This window comes from Typopeltis vanoorti, chromosome 3, assembly GCF_054136105.1.
Source record: "Typopeltis vanoorti isolate ZY-2024b chromosome 3, IOZ_Tvanoo_1.0, whole genome shotgun sequence".
Taxonomy (NCBI): domain Eukaryota; kingdom Metazoa; phylum Arthropoda; class Arachnida; order Uropygi; family Thelyphonidae; genus Typopeltis; species Typopeltis vanoorti.
Window position 1 is genome coordinate 35316046 of NC_143551.1, and position 20545 is coordinate 35336590.

The 20545-nt window shown below is 35.1% G+C and overlaps 1 protein-coding gene across 3 annotated transcripts in view; it reads right to left on the reverse strand.

Annotated features, from left to right (window-relative positions):
• The window catches only part of Golgin97 (Golgin 97), a 288071-nt gene that overhangs the window by 255308 nt on the left and 12218 nt on the right, over window positions 1-20545 (reverse strand). For all 3 annotated transcript variants that reach the window (XM_090415540.1, XM_090415539.1, XM_090415538.1), the window contains exon 2: window positions 10128-10267. In XM_090415540.1, the coding sequence (XP_090271666.1) occupies window positions 10128-10236 (109 nt within the window). In that variant the 5' untranslated portion in view covers window positions 10237-10267. The remainder of the gene's footprint in view (window positions 1-10127; window positions 10268-20545) is intronic.

Sequence of the window (20545 nt, forward strand, 5' to 3'; positions counted from 1 at the left end):
ATCTTCAATTATATTTGCTCACAACTCACTCTTGTTACTAAATCATCATCGAGTTCTTTTCACATGTATCCTCATATTGGGGGGGGAGTAGTTTGTGTTTTTGACTCATTTCTCTCTTATTTCATATAAATTTATTCAGTTGACTTCCTACCATACAGTTTTGTAATTCTGTTACCTATTTCTACATTTAATTTGCATCAAATGAAATGCTTCACTTGTTCTATAGGTTCTCCATTCAGAATGCAGTTGTCTTCAATGTTTCTCTGACTATATTCATTGTCTTTGTCTTTTTATTGCTGATTTTCATGTCACAGTTTATCACAAATTTATCACAGCAGTTATTCAATTAAGTTAGGAAATCCTATAAACTTGAACTACATTTATTTTCATCTGTGTAAAGTAGAGTTGAGATCAATATCTCCAATTTTGATATCAGATTCAATACTACTTTGATTTATAATGTAATTTATATAGATGATGATTAACAACAGAGATAATGTACACCCTTGTCTCACACCTGATTGAACATGAAACCATCTTCCTATACCTCCCTCAGATGATGAATAACAACAGAGATAATGTATGCCTGTCTCAAACCTGATTGAACATGAAACCATCTTCCTGTACCTCCCTCAATTCCAACTGCTGACCTGACAACTCAAATATAGACTAAGTATAGCATGATATAATGTCCCATTTACACCACAAACCATAGTATGCTGAACAGCTTTTCTCTTGACACCTTGTCAAGTGGCTTTTCCAGATCTGCAAAACGTAAATCATTGTTATATTATTATGACTTCAATGCTATTTGTCTTAACCGTTCACGTTGGGGCAATCATAGTACTCACACTGTCACCTGAACTATCTGATGGGGTGAGAGAAAATACTGTATTCCACAGAAATTTCATGCTTGCATTCTGGCAGACACATGATGACATATAATGGTTCTTTAATTGAACCAAATTTGTATTGGGGGGGGGGCAATGTGTTTGTTTTTGGATATATTAGAAAACAATAATGAAAGAGAATGTTATATTTGGTTGGTATATTTGAATTACTCAAAGATGTAAATATGTAAACCATCATTAATAAGCCATGTGAGAATGAGAAATGTAAAGGAAAGAACAAGTGTGAATAAATATACTTTCATTACTGGCATACAAATTATTAATAAGTAACATTTGTGATGTGTGTTCTGTAAGTTGCTGGGTGGAGTGAATAGCATGTGATCCTATAAATTATAGACATGCATAAGTGAATTTATGATGGCATAATTAAAAATAAACACTTACAAGGAGAGGGAAAGAGATCTGTTTGCAAATTATAAATAAGTAACCAATAATAAACAACCACTGTATACATTTGGTAGTTCAGTAAATAACTATAGAGGGATAATTCATTGAACTAATAATGCTGATCAGGTGATTCATTTAGGCATGACAGGAATACATGTAAGTTGATGGAGCAGCAAATCATCTTGTAAAATTTGTTGTGCTTGTTATAGTACGCCCACACTTTAGAGAGCTGTTGTTGGGTCGGTGCCAAGAAGAGTCAATTCATGTTGAAGGGGAGAAAGAAATCAGGAGATGTACGAATTGGTCACCAACACGCGAAATCACATGCTTTATACGTAAAATTTTCCAATTGTTATATAAACAAAATAGTTACCACTTTAAAAACTACAGCGATCATAAGAGAGAAGTTAATTTTCCGACGTGTAATAATAAACACTCATTCCACCATGCGGATTGATTACCCTATTATCAGAATGGATTTTCCATGCACAGAAGTGTCTAAGGGTCTCGTATCTGTCAGCGTACTATATGTGTATTTATTTCTCTGTTTATATTTTTCTTCCCTTTTAAGAATTTTCTTTTGTTTACTAAGGATATATATACATTTTATACAGCAATAGGATACATAATACCTAATCATTATTGGAATTATCCACACTTTCGAGAATCCTGCATTCATTACTACATTAGTATTACATTATTACAATTAAGTATTACAATGAAGTACTTCATTAGTATAGCATTACATGTCTGTAAGGATATGTGCTTTGCATTATGGATACCAAGGCAAGTGATGTGAAGTCATTGGCTTTTGTATTACTTCAGCTGCAAACTTTGTTTACTTACACTTGGATAAAGGATTAAACCAAGAATATAATTTCTTGGCATCTTTAATTTATTTATATATGTCTGGTAATAATTTTCTACTCTGCTGTTTAGATCTTTAACAAGGATGAACTTTTCTTTTTCATTGTGCTAGCTCTCTTCTCTAATGCCTCAAAATATTCCTCCAATTCTTTTTAAATAGAACCTTCTGTGAAATTATAGGCCAAATAAATCTCTGTTCAGTTCCCCAGTTTTGATATTTGCCCACATCATTCTACTTCTGTTGAATACTATAAATATATAACTACTTATTTTCCCTGACTGTAATTGCATGAATATCACATCTTGCATTTGTTGCTTAGAAAGATCTCACCTGTTTTTGTCTTCTTTATTTCAGTAATGCCTATTATATCAATCTGGTACTTATCCGGTTCTTCTGCTAGTTCTCTATTGCTAGCTCCCTTTTTTTTTCCATTGATGCTTCTTATGTTGATGGTGCCAATCTTGAACTCTGCTAATGTTGAGTTGGGATTCTTTTCATTGGCTGACTTTTCACTGTTCACTCTGGTTCCCTGAACAAAAACAACAGGAGTGTTGTTTCACTGGGCAACACCCCAGCCAGCATGAAATTATGTCATGTTGCACCATCATTTTGCATTGTGGTTTAAGCCAATAAGAATACAATTGGTCAGCTAATTCCCAAATTTCCATCCCATCCTTGTTCATTTGGTATACAGGTAGATATCTAACAAGGATGGGATGGAAATTTGGGAATTAGCTGACCAATTGGAGGTCTCCTCCCAGTTATCCAGCTTTGAAAACATCCCACCTGAAAACTAAAAGAGAAGTTATGTTTTTGCTGTACTATTTGCTTAGAAAATAAAGTGTTCCTTATTTTATAAAGAAGTGGTAATGGAAATGAATTTATTTTCTTTACCACTCAGCACTGTTGAGATATCATTTTTAATATGCAATTTGCCATCAACTTAAATTTCTATTGATGATCACACACACACACAAGGATCCCTACTTTCAACATTAACTCTAATATAGTTCCGCCAATAGAATATGCAACCTCCTATCAGAGGATCCCAAATTTCAACATCTTGCATTAAACTGACATACACCCCCTTTCATTCAGCTATCTGTTCAATCAAACCCTCTGAAGGACCACCACATGGCCAGCATTATTAACAACCCTTTCAAGCTATGCATCATCTGCAAACAACTAATTTCTCTCTACAGTTCAGTAACAATATCATCAACATTAAATTTAAACATAGGTCTCCAGGTACTGTTCTTCTCCCTGTTACTGCTTCCCTATATACAACTTTTTCATATCTACCAGACAGCCAATTCATTAATCTGATATCTAAACCTATACACTGCAACTAAAATATCATGTGGCATCCTGTCAAATTACAAAATTGAAAAAAAAAATGGCAGCGTATGATTTCCCTTGTCAAGTGCTCCTGTTACTTTATTATAAAAAGCAAGAAGATTACTGAAACAAGAGCACTAACAAATCCATGCTGACAATCACAGATAATATACTCATCTGCCCAATCTAATATACTCATCATACCCAATCTTCTATTTCTCCAAAATCTTAACTATGGAAGAAATATAAACTAGGCTACAGTTTGATGCCATTATTCTACCACCACTTTTATACAATGGACAATGACAATATATATCCCCCTTACATTCCTTGGGCACTTTTCCAGCTACTGGAAAAAATGAAGGAGTAGAACAGCCAGGTTAATGGAGCAGTTAGTTATTTAACAGAGTCTCTTAAAATGCATGGTGAAATCCTATCTGGTTCCACTGTCTTAACTAACATCCTGAATACTTAGTATTAGGAATGCATTCTTATGCAAACTTTTTCATCCCCTGCCAGGAATAAAAGCTGCTTTTCCAGGATGAAATTATCATTAAACAGCTACACTATGTCATCTGCCTTTGCACTCAAACCAACATCAACTTATCATATTGCAAAGTACAAAAAAAAAATGGTGATATATGCTTTCCCTTGTCACCTGCTCCTGCTACTTTATTAGAAAAGGCATAATACACAATAATTTCTCCTCCTACTGGCCACATATAAAAAGAATTTCTTAGGATTTTCCTTACACTAAAAGTGCCCAATTATTACTCAGAATACAGTTAAAAAATTTCATTATTTCATTTCCCTTTTAATTTCCTTTGAATTCATATTCCATTTTTGTCATCCTTTATTATGAGTTATTTTCCCAGATATTCCTCATGCAAATACTCTCTACTTTTTCATGAACCCCTTTTTTTCATCTGTAGTTTATTTCATTAGCCATCCACTTTATACCACATTAGGGTGTTTCCCCCCCCCCCCCCCAGTTCCAGACTAGTAGGCCAGTTCTCCTTGAATTCTGATGACTCGAATTTTGAAGACGCGAAAGCATGACCAACCCTTCACAAAGCCATGATGTCCCTCATAGAGTATTATATTCTTATCCATCTATTCTTGAATTCTCTTTTTAAAACAATTTTTTTCCAGTACTTTTACCCATTCCTGAGATACTGATTGGTCTAATATTTGCTATTGCAGTCTTAGAGCCTCCCATATGCAAAGGGATTATTTTGCTCTCTTTCCAACCATTAGAACTCTACCAGAACTGAGAATTAAATTAAGGAGCTTAGCCAGAGGCACTGCCTCTGGAGGCAAAACCCAAGCAAATATCCCATTAAATCCCACAGCTCTATTTACATTGAGATTCTACAATAGCATAAAAACCTCCAATTCATCTACTCTGTTCCCACATCAGTCTCTGCCACATATGTCACAGCATTACCTTCACTTGCATAATATACCTTGCAAAGTGGTTACTTAGTAGCTCAACTATTTTATCTCCTTGTTTAAGTTAAGGGATATTACATCCCATATAGTTTCTTAGCCGAATAAGAAACTCAAAGAGTTTCATGCCGAATATAGTAGAAACTATATAAAGTTCGGCGATTCCAAGCGTAAGCAAATACCTGGATACTGCAGCAACTGACCCTAAAGGTAGTGCAAGCTGAGGCAACTCGTGTCAAAGGTGGAGCAAGCTCCGATCACTATTCTTGATATTTACCCATAATGTGAACTTAGCTCCTAAGAGCTGTATTATTGTTCGATATTATGAGAGAAGGTCACTACCCAGACCGGTTTCAACCTTTATTGAGGTCTCATCAGTGAGTAGGCAGACCTAGTTAATATCAAGTTTGTAGCGAACAGAACTTACCACCCTTCTACGAGTTTTGCCATGAGGTGTCCTAATAAATTATTAGATATATGAAGAGCCAAAGGCTTCAATTCGGCGACATATAACTTGGCTCTTCATATATCTAATATTTTATCTCCTTCTGTCACCTCATCACCATCAGCACTCATTAGGATTTTTCTTCCATAGTCATTGTTCCTCTTACTTGCCATATAATGAAAAAACAGCTCTATGGGATTTCCTTTTGCTTGCTCAGCTAGTTTCTTCTCGTAATCTGGTTTTGCTTTTCATAAAAGTGACCTTCGCTGGTCACTTTCTTTCTGACCCTTGTACTGCTCATGAGCTTACCTTACTGGTCACCTTTCTTCTTATATACTCTCCAAAACAATTTCTTTTTTTATTTTGAACTCATGCATAATGATACTACTCATCCATCTAATTCCTACCTAATTTATTCTCCTAAATTTAGCTATACAATTTAATATTGCTTGCTCTAGATACCTCTTAACTATCTCCCATGCACTATTAACATCGTTCCTTTGCATGGCTTTATGCTATGGCATAGTTTCAAGTTTCCTCCTAAGCTTGTCATAATCACCTGTCTTAGATTCACATATACTCCCTCTCAAAAGAATATTCATGTTTTCACATAGTCACTTTCTCCAATTGGAAGCAATGTAGCCACCTTGGTTATGGAAAGCTCTTCTGATCCTATGACCAGGACCAACACTCATGCAGCTCCAAATCCCCCTCCATCACATGTTGTCTCAAGTAATTATCTCTCAGTAGGTGTATAAATTCCATTTCCTTCCTGCCATGTGATCTTTCTTTCTTCCAATCTCCACAGCTGAAGTCTCCCATAATGATCACTTGAACTTCACTTATTGTGCTAATTTGTTGATGCATGTCTTCCAGATCATCTCTGGATTCTCCCTACCCTGCCCTATAGCAGCAACCAACTGTATATTTTTTCTTATCGGCCTTGATCTTGCACTAGACTGCTTCAAATGAATAGCCACCCTCCTGCCTATCCCCTATTCTTTTTGGCTGCTATTCATCTGCTATAATCAGCAGTATCCTTGTGCCCATCCTATGTTCTCTACTGCTGTAACTACATCATCTGCTGTTAGTCAAGTCTCAGTAATGCCTATAGCATTATTTTATGTTTCACTAACCAATGCCAAAAACTCGTCCCTCTTGTTCCCTTCTGGCATTAGTATACAGAAACTGTGGCATCCATTCAGATACCTAACCACCTTTACTTCCTGAATTGACTACACTATTCAATATTTTCACTTGAGGGACTAGATTTTGCACTTGGTCATTCTCCCACTCATTTGCTCCATAGGTGCATTCTCTCTCTCATACACACCTGCATTCACCCTAATTGCTTAAGTTTTTCTGAATTTGCACTCCATCATGTTCAGTGAACAAAACAAAAGAACAAAAAAAAGACTTTAGTGAGGACTGAACTTATAATCCCTGATTTACAAAACCAGTGCTCTAAATACTGAGCTATAGAGGCAGTTAAAAAATTGCTTTTGTTTTTTGCCTGGAATAGTCTCAGTAATGACTATAGCATTATTTTACGTTTCACTAATCAATGCCAAAAACTCTTCCCTCTTGATCCCGATACCTCTGGCATTAGTATACAGAAACTGCAGCATCCCTTCACATCCCCAACCACCTTTACTTCCTGAATTGACTACACTATTCAATATTTTCGCTTAAGAGCCTAAATTCTGCACTTGGTCATTCTTCCACCTGAATTTGTGCTCCATCATGCTCAGTGAACGAAAAGAATGAAAAAGCCTTTACTGAGAATTTACAAAACCAGTTCTCTAAACACTGAGCTATAGAGGCAGTTAAAAAATGCTTTTGTTTTTGCCTAGAATAGGAGTCTTGCATGTGTGAGGTGCATGTGATAACCACTACACTACAAAAATGTAAAATATAAGCACAACATTGTTTTGATTCATGGACCTCTAGGTTATGGATGCAGCATGCTTCCACTACACCATACTGCTCTTCAAATCCATAGATAATGTAAAGTTAGGTTGAGTAATAGTTACCAGTTGAATCAGTGCTATTTCATAAAAAATCTGCATATCTGCAATAGGTATCTGGAGGAAACAATATCAGACTGTAGACCCAAGGTCAGGAGGGTAAATCACGTAGGAGTTAATTAGATGAGTAGTATCATTAAGCATGACCAGCAAAAAAAAAGAAAATATTGGTGGTATCTAAGGAGAACAGTGACTAGCAAACTCATAAACAGTACAAGTGTCAGGCAATAAAAGTGACCAGCATGGTAAGGAAGACAAAACCAGATTATCAGAGGAAATTAGCTGAGAAGGCCCAAAGAACTCCAAAGACTTCTTTCATTATATAGAAAGTAGAAGGATGGTTGACTATGGAAGGATAACTTTAATTAGTACTGATGGTAGAGATGACAAAAGCAGACAAAACAGATGAGCTTCTGAGTGACCACTTTTCAAGCAAGGATATTCCTGTGGCAGACTTGATCACTTGAGAATGGAGGTTGATGAATTGGGCATACTTAGGATACAGTAGAATCTCAGAGTAAATACACCTGTGGGATATCAGCTTGTGTTTTTACGAGACTGAGCAGGGAAACTGGCAATGCCTCTAACTACACTGGGTAATTTAATTCTCACCTCTGGTCAAGTCCCACTGGGGACTTGACCGTGTTACCACACCGAGATGTACTTCAGGAAATCGATGAAGCCAGCTATCTGGGGGGGGGGGTAGCAGTAGATAGAGAGTTGAAGTTTAGAGGGCATATTGCTAAAGTAGCCAGAAAAGCACACAGGATTACTTGGTTATTGAAGAACATACAGCAGAGACAATGGAGTTAACATTCCTCTTTATAAAGCCTTGATACAACAACATCTAGATTACTGTGCTCAAGTCTGGTCACCTGGGTTTCTCGTGGAAGAGGAAGAGGCGGACAGGATCTAGAGGCAAGTGACTAAGATGGTGAGTGGTCTATGGAATGCTCCTTATGAGGACAGCCTGAGTGTATGTGTTGCAAAAGTTGGTTGATAGGTGAAAAACAGGGAATTTGAGAGAAACATTTAGGTTACTTCAAGGATTTTATAGAATTATTACAGAAAAAATATCTATGCACTAAGCTAGAAGGCAGGATAAGAAATCACTCCTGGAAATTAGATTAGTCTGCAAGGACTAGATTTTTCTCTCAGAGTGATGAATAATGGAATTTGTTGACAGAGTTAGTTGTGAATGCTTTGTCTGTTAATGGATTCAAGGAGAGGTAAAACAGATTATTATTAACATGACCTCCCACGATGAGTCAGAGACTCATAATGATAAAAAGTTATTTTTCACCAAAAGAACTATGGGAGAGATGAACTTCAATTTGGGTTTATATAGGTCAAATTTATTTGAAACTAAGTGGGAGGTATATACTATTGCACACAATACTGATCCAACTGTGCTTCACCCTCCTCATGCAGTTTCCAGTGATGGTCTTTTGTTCTATCCCCCCCCCCTCCCATTTTATGAAAAATCTCTTCCATGTCAACCTTATAACAACCCCTGACTAGCTTATATGACTCAATCATATTCCTCCCCCTTCCTACTATTCACGGGGCTCTGCAACTTACATTCTCTCAATCTGTCCTCGTACTCTATTCCAAAGACCACTGACCACCTTTGTGAATCTTTTCTGTACCCTTTCCAACATATTCTCATCACCATGAAAACTCAGCAACCAAATCTGTGCAATAATACATATAAGGCCTGATCAAGGCATTATACAATGGCATCATAATGTTAATTGATGAAAATGGTAGAATGGTAACTGTGGCAGATGACACTGTTCAGCTATTCAGTGATCAATTTATAAGGGTGTTTCATCCTCATCAGGGGGAAATCATGAGAAACTTAAATTTAGTTGATAGAAGGTAAAAGAGAAGACTTGATGGAAACTTATAAACTTATAAATTTTTCAATATATATGACAAATGGTGAGAAAACTAGGGGTTATCTGTGGAAGTTGTGCAAGACTGGTTCGTAAGGATGTGCAAAGTAAAATTTTTGTGGAGAGTGGTGAATGAGTGGAATGGATTGCAAGAGTTAGTTGTGAGTGCTTTGACAGTGAATGAGTTTAAGGAGGAATATGACAGGTTTTAGGTTTTCTGTAAATAAAAGTTAGTGTGGGTCTCCCATGATGAGTCTCCAGACACCATGGAGATATAAGATAATAATAATAGAACATATTATGTTGATAATTTGGGTTTCCCATGATGAATCTTCAAACTTCTTGGAATACTCATACAATAATAATAATAATGACAACAACTTAAGTATAAAGAGCTAATAAGCTTCATTTCGGCAATGAAAACATTACTTAAATTAAGGGGATATTAAATCCCACATAGTTTTAAAACCGAATAAGAAACTCAAAGATTGGAATCAGAGAGTTTCTACCGAATATAGTAAACTATAAAGTATCGGCGAACACTAGCGTTAGCCAATGCAAGTGATCCTAGCACGTAGTACAATACTGGGCAGCTCGTTGCAAAGGTGGAGGAAGAAGTTCAGATCGCTATTCTTAGGTGAAACTCTCTGATTCCAATCTTTGAGTTTCTTATTCGGTTTTAAAACTATGTGGGATTTAATATCCCCTTAATTTAAGTAATGACAACAACATTATGCATTGCAATAAACATTAAGCACAAAGCCTTTATGTCTCTAAATATTTTTAAAGTTACAGTATGTTTACCTTGTCTGCTCACAGGTGGTGTACTTAAGGATGATGTAAGTGATGAACTAATTCCTCGGGGCAATTCTGCCTGAGTTTCTTCTATCTTCTTTCTTAATTTAGCAAACATTTTTGAATTCAGCTAACTCTCCAATTAAATACTGAAAAGTATTATAAATAAATACAATAAACCAAAAGAGGAAATAGGTAAACTGCTCTCAAAAAGGGGGAAAAAATACATTTTTTTTAAAGAAAAAGAAATATATTTGTTTAATTTATTCTAATATAGCATATTACGTCTCCAATACAAATTTGGAGATGTAATACAAAACACTAATAATGATTCGTTATAAACAGACTCAGGAAACTCATTATTCTCAACAAAATTAAAATAATGAAGTGAAAAACAAATTTATGTGTCAATTTCAGGCATAAGCAATTAAACAAAACAAGTATATATATATATATATATATATATATATATATATATACACACACAAAGTACAAGTCTTAAATTCTGGATATTTAAACTACAATTACCACACCCAATTATATTAGCTATATATCAACCAAAGAAAATAATATTAACAGGCAGTTATGAAAACATTTATTGAAAATTGTGTATCTATTGCCATGGCCTTTTTATTTTATTTTAAGACAGACACTTGCAGTCCATCTGTATTTAATTTACACAGTTCATCTGTATGTTCAGTCCATAAATTTGATTAATATGCTATGATGCTTTATTCTGATGATGTTTTCTTAAGAGATTTAAAAAAATCAAGATATAAGTGGAAGATACTATAATAATAAATAATTATGGAGGTCACTTGCGTAAGTATATTACTTATAATCTGTAGAATTTTTGGATATGTTTCATAGCCATTTTTGATACACTATAGTAACATGAGATAAACATAAACAAACAACAATAAAATTGAAAGTGTGTGATATTATATGTGCTATGTACATTAATACATATCAGCCTGAAAGAAACAAGAAACGGAAAATCACCTGGAGAAGATAAGCTGGGTTCAGAACTATATAAATACGCAGGAACAAGATTCAAAGAAAGACTTTTATTATTTTTAAATAAAATTTATTCAACTGGTATTCCCTCCCCCCAATAGAATGGGAAAAAGCAATTGTGATTCCTATCTTTAAAAAAAGGTAATAGAGATGACCTTAAAAACTATAGAGGTATCAATATACTAAATTCCTGTTACATAGAAAGTTCAAGATTGCAAAATATATAGCAGAATCTTAAATAGCAAACTAATGAAATATTTCAAAAACTTCATTTTAAAAGTACAGAATGGATTTAGAAAAGGATGACCAAGTATAGACCCGGCCTTTTGCCTAAAATTAATAATAGAAAAAAGAAGAGAATACAATTTAGAAACACATATTGCAATTATTGACTTTGAAAAAGCATTTGACAAAGTTAAAAGAAACATATTATTTAACATATCAAAAGAAAGACAAATACCAAATAATATCCTAAAAGCTATCACAAGTATATATGAAAATAATGAAATACAAATAAGATTAAATCACGAGCTATCATATACGAGAGAGATAAACCAAGGGGTTCGACAGGGATGTCCCCTCTCAGCAACTCTTTTTAATATTTACTTAAATGAAATAATAATAAAATGGAATAAAAATATACATCAAGGAATTAAACTTTCTCCTACAGTGAATTTAAACACTTTCCTTTTTGCCAATGACCAAGATAACTTACAGAAAGCAATTTTAGATCTAAATGAGATAGCCAAAGATTATGGTATGATAATATCAACAGAAAAATCAAAAACTATGGCCTTTAAAGGACAAGATCCAGCAAGGACTAAAATAGTAATAGATAACAAGATCTTAGAACAGGTGAATTCATTTAACTACCTAGGATGTATGATCACATATGAAAATGAAAAAGATATAAACGTAAAAATTGAAAAATATTTAAAAATAACAGGTGTAATTAACTCTATATTTAAACCAAACCTAGTTCAAAAACAAACTAGACTAAAAGTATACAATACATTAGCCCTACCAGTCTTAATGTATGGAAGTGAAATCTGGACAATAAAACAAAAAGACAAACAAAGATTAACAACAGCAGTTAAAGTTTATGAGAAAAACTGCAAAGTATAACCTATTTGATCACAAAAGAAACGAAGAAATTATGAAAGAATTAAACCAAGAACCAGTAATAGAAAAAATTAAAAAATATAAACATAAATGGATGGAACACGTTCAAAGAACGAAAACAGAAAGATTACCAAACAAGCCTTTAAGTACAAGCCATTAGGAAAAAGAAAATCAGGACGTCCTCTTAAACTTCTAAGGCTGGAACAGGCCATGCTAGGCCTAAATCCTTGATGCGCATGATGATGACATTAATACATATCAAGGAATAAATTTAAAAAAAAAACTTGAAATAATTAATTACGATTTTCAAAAAACACAAGAATGATGAGCATTAGTCAGGAAAACTTCCCAAAATTGAGAACGATTAATGCAATAATTTTTGTTAAGGTTGGGATTGTGAATGTGTGCTTCGCAGTTTTCTTTCCAGAAAAGAAACAACAAAAGCTTGTATTATTCCAATGAATTCTATGTTTTTAGAAAAGGTATGGCTTGCTAAACCAGATTTATCAGGCTCTTTAAGTGGAATATATTCTTGATATTCACCAAGAACAATTGGTGCAAAACAACCAGTCCGTCCATAATAACACAGGCTGCAAGAACAAGAGAATCTGTTCACCAAAGCCATCAATCTGGTAGAAATATGTTGATGTTTTTGCTGCATGGAATTCTTATTTGTCTGGTCTCCATGAATTTCTTGAGAAAATTAATTCAGCAAACCCAAGAATCAAATTTAAACTAGAAATAGAAGATAACAACTGTCTTCCTTTTCTAGATGTCATAATTCTCAACCTAATGGGCAGTCTACAACTCTGTATTATACAGAAAACCAAGGATGTGAGTTAGCATTGATGTATTTGCTAGGATACTGGCAAATACATTAATGCTAACTCACATCATCGCCAATGTCAGAAATATGGTATAGCTAAATCTTTACTTAACAGACTTCATACAATTTATTCAACGGATTCTCTTCTAAACAATGAATTGTCTATTATTATTATTAAGAGACCTCCAGGGAGGCCAAATACTACATGCACCAGCTATCATACTTATTCTTGAATTCATTTACACTGTTTGCACATACCACATCCAATGGCAATCCATTCCAATCATGCACCACCCTAAGAGAGAAAAATCTAGCCCTCACCCCCTTCTTAGCAGAATTCATTCTCAGCTTCCAAGAATGCTCTCTTTGTCCTTTCCCCACTCTCCATAAAATATGAAAATGAAAAATTCCATCAACTGAAATCCTGTATGACTCTTTCAGAAGTTTGTACATCTCAATTATATCGCCTCCTGTCAAGTGTTTGCTAGTGTCTGCAGTCAACAAATTCTCAACCTGTCTTCATAATCAGTACCACACAATCCTGATATCATTTTTAACACTCTCCTTTACACTTTCTCCACTGTATCAGAATCACAATGGAAACCAGGAGACCAGATCTGGGAACAATAGTCCAAGTGAGATCTTTACATGTTAAATTCATTTCAGCATTGCAATTATCTTTTAAGTTGTATTTGCAATCTTTGTTACATGGCCCCTGAACTTCAACTTGCTATCTACTAACTCCAAGATCCCTAGCCTCATCAGTATCTTCTAGCATAATCCCACCAATATAATACAACGGTAGATATCTAATCACTCCACAGTGCATGACTATACATTTACTGACATCCATTTTCCCATGTCCACAATTCCAGCCTATTCAAATCATTCTGCAAGAACTGCATACCAGAAGCATTTCTGATTACTATCACATCATCAGCCAATAGCTGTATGTTGTGCATGTTGCACGTTGGAGTAATGTATGAAAGCGAAATCTGGACAATAAAACAATAAGACAAACAAAGATTAATAACAGCAGAAATGAAGTTTATGAGAAAAACTGCAAATGTCAGAAATATGTATAGCCTATTTGATCACAAAAGAAATGAAGCTTCGTTGCTTCGTTTCTTTTGATCGTTACTTCAACCTTTGATTGAAACGACGAGTGTTTATTATAAGCCAAAATAAACACTCGTCATTTCAACCTTCACATTAAGGTCATCATCTGGAGTATACACATACATGCAAAGAAACAAGCTGCACTACAATCTACACGATATGCTATAGTTACTGACCAGCCATTAAACCTATTGGCCTAACCTCTGTTGTGAAAAAAAAAAAAAAACTCACTACATCAAAGCTAGAGTCCTGTTATTATATCTATTAAGTTAATTAAGTTACAAATTTAAAAAAATCAAAAATTATTATTATATATTAGGTTACAAATTAAAAATAAAATAAAAAACTATATACCGTATTTGCCGGCATATAAGACGCATCCCCTTTTTTGTACACATTTTTTAGGAAAAAAAAAACTTTATCGTTGAATATAATAATGAATTTACAGTATTTCAAATATAAAGTAATAAGTAGGTCTACTTTCGAAAAATACCTAATCTAACTAGGAAAGAGTACCCACCTTTTAATCTTCTTCGTCAAAACCCAGAAATTCATCTCCAAAGCTAAATGAAGAGACACTTCAAACCTCTTCTAAATCAGAATCCGAGTCCTCATACAAAAAATTGTCCTCTGTACCATCCAGTGCATTACTAATGCCACACTTCTTAAATGATTCAACCACTGTCTCAGTTTCACAGCATCCCATGAAGCTTTGACCCACTCACAAACTAGCGAAATGCCAGGCCTCTTCCTTCTTCCTGATGGTATAACCTCAAAATCTGAAGACTGCATCCAGCTGTTCCGCTTCTCCTTCATAAATCCCTTAAATGGTTTATTAATACAGATATCTAAAGGTTGAAGCTAACTAGTTAGACCTCCTGGAATTACAGCTAACTGAGTTTTCAATTCCTTGAGTTTATTTTTAACATCTTCTGTTCTGTGAGAACGAAACTGATCCCATACTAGCAGGGCACCTAGACCAAATTTTATCTATCCATAACTTCATTCCTCCTCCATCCATCCAGCCTTTTGCGTGAACATGTACAAACATTCCTTTAAGCAGTTTTTCTTTGGGTAGCATCTTCCTTTTAAAAATCAATAGTGGTGGCAATTTTGTCCAATCAGCACAGCAGGATAAACAACCATGTAGTGAGTTTTTTCGTGCCCCAAAGTTTTAACAGTAACACCTTTTGTGTCCTTGGAATCTACAGTTTTGTTTGAGGGTACATCAAAAGTCAGCAGCACCTCGTCCATGTTTCCTATTTGCACAAGTTCAAAATTTTCTTGTTTCCTTGGGTTAATGACGAATCGATGAAATTCAATAATTTTTTCTTCATATTCAGCTGGCATCTTTTGTGATATTTTTGTTTCAGTCTACATACATGAATCTGGAACACCATGATGCTGATCCCTCTGTTAGTGGCTATCGCTTTCACTTGATGAATAATCATTTTTGTAGACACTAAAAAAGTCCTGCTTTTCTGTGGTTAAAAATACAAGTATTCAGTTCTGTCTCAAGTTCTGGCCATTTTGCAGTTCCACTTCGTAGGTTATGTTTACTGTGAGTTGCTTTTTTTAGCTCCTCTTCCTGATTCCACCAAGATGATATCATTTTTTCAGTTGGGGTTGGCCTGAATTGCCTCGCTGCAGCCCTGTTTCCATGTTCTTTAGCATGCGCAATCACACGTAGCTTGTATGCAATACTGTAGCAATGCCGACATTTTTCAGCCATAAAAGCATAAATTTCTCTAAAGAAATTTAGAGAAAATTGAACAGCAGAAATTTATCACTGTTCACAACAACATGCACATCTACTGAACTCTACGTAACTGGGATGCTCTCACACACCACAAGGAAGCAAGAGAAATTGCATAATTCAGAACAGAGAAAATTTCCAGAAATGAAAGTAATAAAAAAACTGAGTGTTGGCGTATACGACACACCCTGTTTTTCGGACCTATTTTCAAAGAAAAGAGTCTTATATGTCGACAAATAGGGCAAGTAATTTTTTTGTGTGAACATGATGTTGCTCTCCAGCTTAATTTAATTTGTAACTTAATAGATAATAATAACAGGACTCTAGTTTTGATGTAGTAGGTTTTTTTTTTTTTTTTTTTTTTACACCAGAGGTCAGGCCAATAGGTTTAATGATTGGTCAGTAACTAGATTACTATGTAGATTGTAGTGCAGCTTGTTTCTTTGTATATGTGTATAGGAGGGTGGTCTGAAAAGTTCTCAGCCTAACAATGAAAAAACGAATTCATAATTTCAAAATTATTTTTATTTTTCAACATAATCTCCCTTAAGACTAATACATTTATTCCACTGATGCTCCAGCATCATTATCCCATCCCTGTAGTGGTTCTCAGTAGCGTCTGCAAAATACCCCTCTACAGCTGCAATCACCTCTTGATTCGAAGAAAAACGGTGACCAGCGAGGAAGAGTTTTAGTTTTGGGAAGAGAAAGAAGTCAGAAGGAGTCAAATCTGGGGAATAGGGTGGATGTGTTCCAACAATTCATAATGCAGATCCCTTAATTTTCCCATTGCCAAAACACCTTTGTGGGCAGGTGCACTGTCCTGATGAAAGATGATTTTTTTCTTATGCAGACCGGATCTTTTCTCACAAATTTTTTCATCTAGTCTGGTTAAAAGATCGGAATAATATGCCCCAGTTACTGTTTTACCCTTTTCAAGATAATTAATAAACAAAATGCCATTAGCATCCCAAAATACCGATGCCATTACCTTTCCTGCTGATGGAACCAAATTTGTCTTCTTTGGTGCTGAACAACCAGCTTCTGTCCACTGTTTGGATTCTGGTGTGTAATTTATTTATTTTATTTTTTATTTATTTATTTATTTTTTTTTATTTTGGGCCCCATACACAGGAGGTTGGTTGGTCAACCTACAGTACATTATTACAGTATATGGATAGTGGATTAGGAAAGGAGGAATTTGTTTACATTTGATTTGAATGACTTTAAATTGTATTCCTTGGGAAACACAGCAGGTGGGAGACTGTTCCACAGTGCAGCAGCTGTAGGGATGAAGGAAAAGGAAAAGAAACTTGTTCTGTTTGTTTCTAGGTCTACTGTGAAGGGATGTTGTGCAGTAGCTGCATGTGTTTCAATGAGCTTAGTACTGGGCAGAGGAATTATTGATGTTATTTCAGATGAGCATTTCCCATGGAAATATTTGTAGAATATACATACTGCAAAGACCATATGTCTGTGTGAAAGTGGGGGGGATCTCATCCTGGCAAAAGGATATAGGTGGGCATTGTATGTTGGGTGTCTGGAATGGTTGGGGACATTTACCATCGTCAGTTATGCGTTCATTGGAAGCAAAGTATGAAGTCAGAAGATTGGCCTTTTCTGTGGTTGATCATGCAGTAGAGCCATCTGGGTATGATAGGGGTGGTAATAGTGTTGGACAGAAGTTACGGCCAATTGCTTTGCCGAGAGACTAAAAGGCTCGGCAGCCATTTGGATAGGCTGCTAGTTTCCTGCTTTTTGCTCTTTCAAACTCTGTTTTGGAAGTGTTGATTGTTTTTTTGCATCTATTACAGGCTTCAGTGTAAACTTTGAAGGAGGATGAGGTTCTTGATTTCAGCCAGTTGTGGCATGTCTCGTGTTTCATCTCTACAGTCTTGGCACATCTTTTGGAGAACCAGGGTTTCGTTAGGAAATGGCAGTTCAGAGTGCCGTGTGGAATGTATGTATTCATGCCGGTGAGAATTACTTTGGTAATAAGCTCTGAGCATATGTTTGGGTTGGAAGGGCAGAAGCAATGGGAATGTGGCATAGAAGTTGCAAAGGCTGTCCCACCTGGCACTGTTATAGTGCTAAACTACTCTTGTATGGGAGTGTTTTGTGTAAACGTTGTTGCATGGGGGAGGAGATGAGCACTAGGTTGTGGTCAGAATTGCCCAGGGAGCTCACTAATTTCACTGTGTATTTGGAGGGGATCTGGTTGGCATTTGGACAAGTTGTGTAAGGTCGTTAGTGATGCAAATGTTTCAGCATTTGCCATCGCTAATGGTGAATCTAAGTCTCATCCATAGTAATAAATCGATGAACAAAGTCAGTTTTATTCTTGTTATTACGCTCCAAGCACTGTTCAGAGATTTTCATGCGAGTTCTTTTCTGATCTGCTGGGAGCAAGCACAATACTCAACTTGTGCAAAGCTTTTTCATTTGCAATTCTTCATGCACTTTCACTCGTCGGTAATCCAATACCATGTCGTGCACTTGTTCAATGATTTCTGGTGTTGTTACGCTTTATGGGCATCCTTCACGTGGTTCAACTTCAAGGCTGGTACTGCCATGTTTAAAGTTCGGGAGCCCATTTCATAATTGTCGAAAACAAAGGAGAAGAGTGCCCATAAACTTTTATGAACTTTGAATGAATTTCTTTTGGCGTTAAACCTTCTTGTACAAAGAATTTTATGACCACAAGATACTCAATTTTATCCATTTCAAGGAATACAGACAACACACTTTTGCTTCAGACAGCTATATAAAACAAACTACTTGATAGAATGAGTTGCAATTTCACATGGATGCTCATGACAGATGTCCCAACTTAGGGAAAAAAAAAAAAAAAAAAGAATCTTATTATGACCTTTTTTTGACCACTAGTATTAATAAATTAAAGACTTAATTCTCCTACAGTAAACTTAAACACTCTCCTCTTTGTCGATGACCAAATAATAATTACAAATTCTGAAGATAACTTACAGAAAGCTATTTTATATCTAAATGAGATATCCAAAAATTATGGTATGATAATATCAACAGAAAAATCAAAAACTATGGCCTTTAAAGGACAAGATCCTGCAAGAACTAAAATAGTAATAGATAACAAGATCTTAGAACAGGTGAATTCATTTAACTACCTAGGATGTATGATCACATATGAAAATGAAAAAGATATAAACACAAAAATTGCAAAATATTTAAAAATAACAGGTGTAATTAACTCTATATTTAAACCAAATCTAGTTCAAAAACAAGCCAGACTAAAAGTATACAATACATTAGCCCTACCAGTCTTAATGTATGGAAGTGAAATCTGGACAATAAAACAAAAAGACAAAGATTAACAGCAGCAGAAATGAAGTTTATGAGAAAAACTGCAAAGTATACCCTATTTGATCACAAAAGAAACGAAGAAATTATGAAAGAATTAAACCAAGAACCAGTAATAGAAAAAAATTAAAAAATATAAACATAAATGGATGGAACACGTTCAAAGAATGAAAACAGAAAGATTACGAAAACAAGCCTTAAAGTACAAGCCATTAGGAAAAAGAAAACCAGGACATCCTCTTAAACGATTCAACGATGACTTCTAAGGCCGGAACAGGTCATGCTAGGCCTAAATCCTTGATATGCATGATGATGAAGACTTAATTCTGTATGTTAGTCAAGTAAAACTATTATTTACTTGACTAACATAAAGAATTAAGTCTCTAATTTATTAAAAAAGAATCTTGTCGATAGTGTTGCCATCTATGGTTGAGGCCGAGAACTTTTCAGACCACCCTTGTGCTCCAGATGAGATGATGACCTTAATGTGAAGGTCAAAATGTCGTGTTTATTTTGGTTTATATTAAAGTTTTACTCTAACACAGTAGTTGTTTCCATAATTTTCATGATGTATCATTAATGTAAAGATTGAATAACAGTGGACCAAATACTGATTCTTGTAGTACACCACTACTTACCTTAAATCTTGCACTCATATCCCCCATATATACCACTTTCATCTGTCATATATACCACTTCATCTGTAAGTCAGTCATCCTCTTATCCACACTAATATTTTATTATCCATACCCATATTCTCCAATTTATGCAACAGTCATCCATGCTGTATTCTGTCATGCCTTAGAAAATCCAAAAGTATCATGGTGTATCCATTCCCCTTGTATAGTTCAATGGTTATATTATAAGAATGTGAGAAAGTTGCTAAAACATGACCTTTCCTCAGTAAACCCATTTTTGAATGCAAGCCCTAACCGCTTTTTTTCAAAATCTTCACCAACACTCCTGAGACACTGATTTCTTAATAGCTGGATAAATCGGTCTCTGCACCACCCTTGTGCAACGGGATTTCATACATTCTTTCCATGCTTGTGGAATCTTCCCTGTTCTGAGACTCAAATTATATAAGCCTGGTGAAAGGAATAGCCAGTTCAGCTGAATACTCTTTTACCCAGTGCTAATATCCCATCAATCCCTATTACTAAATTATTATTGTTTGTGCAACAGCTCTAATATCTCCTCTTCATACACCTGAGTTTCTTCAGAAGAGGTAACAATGAAATCAATTGCACA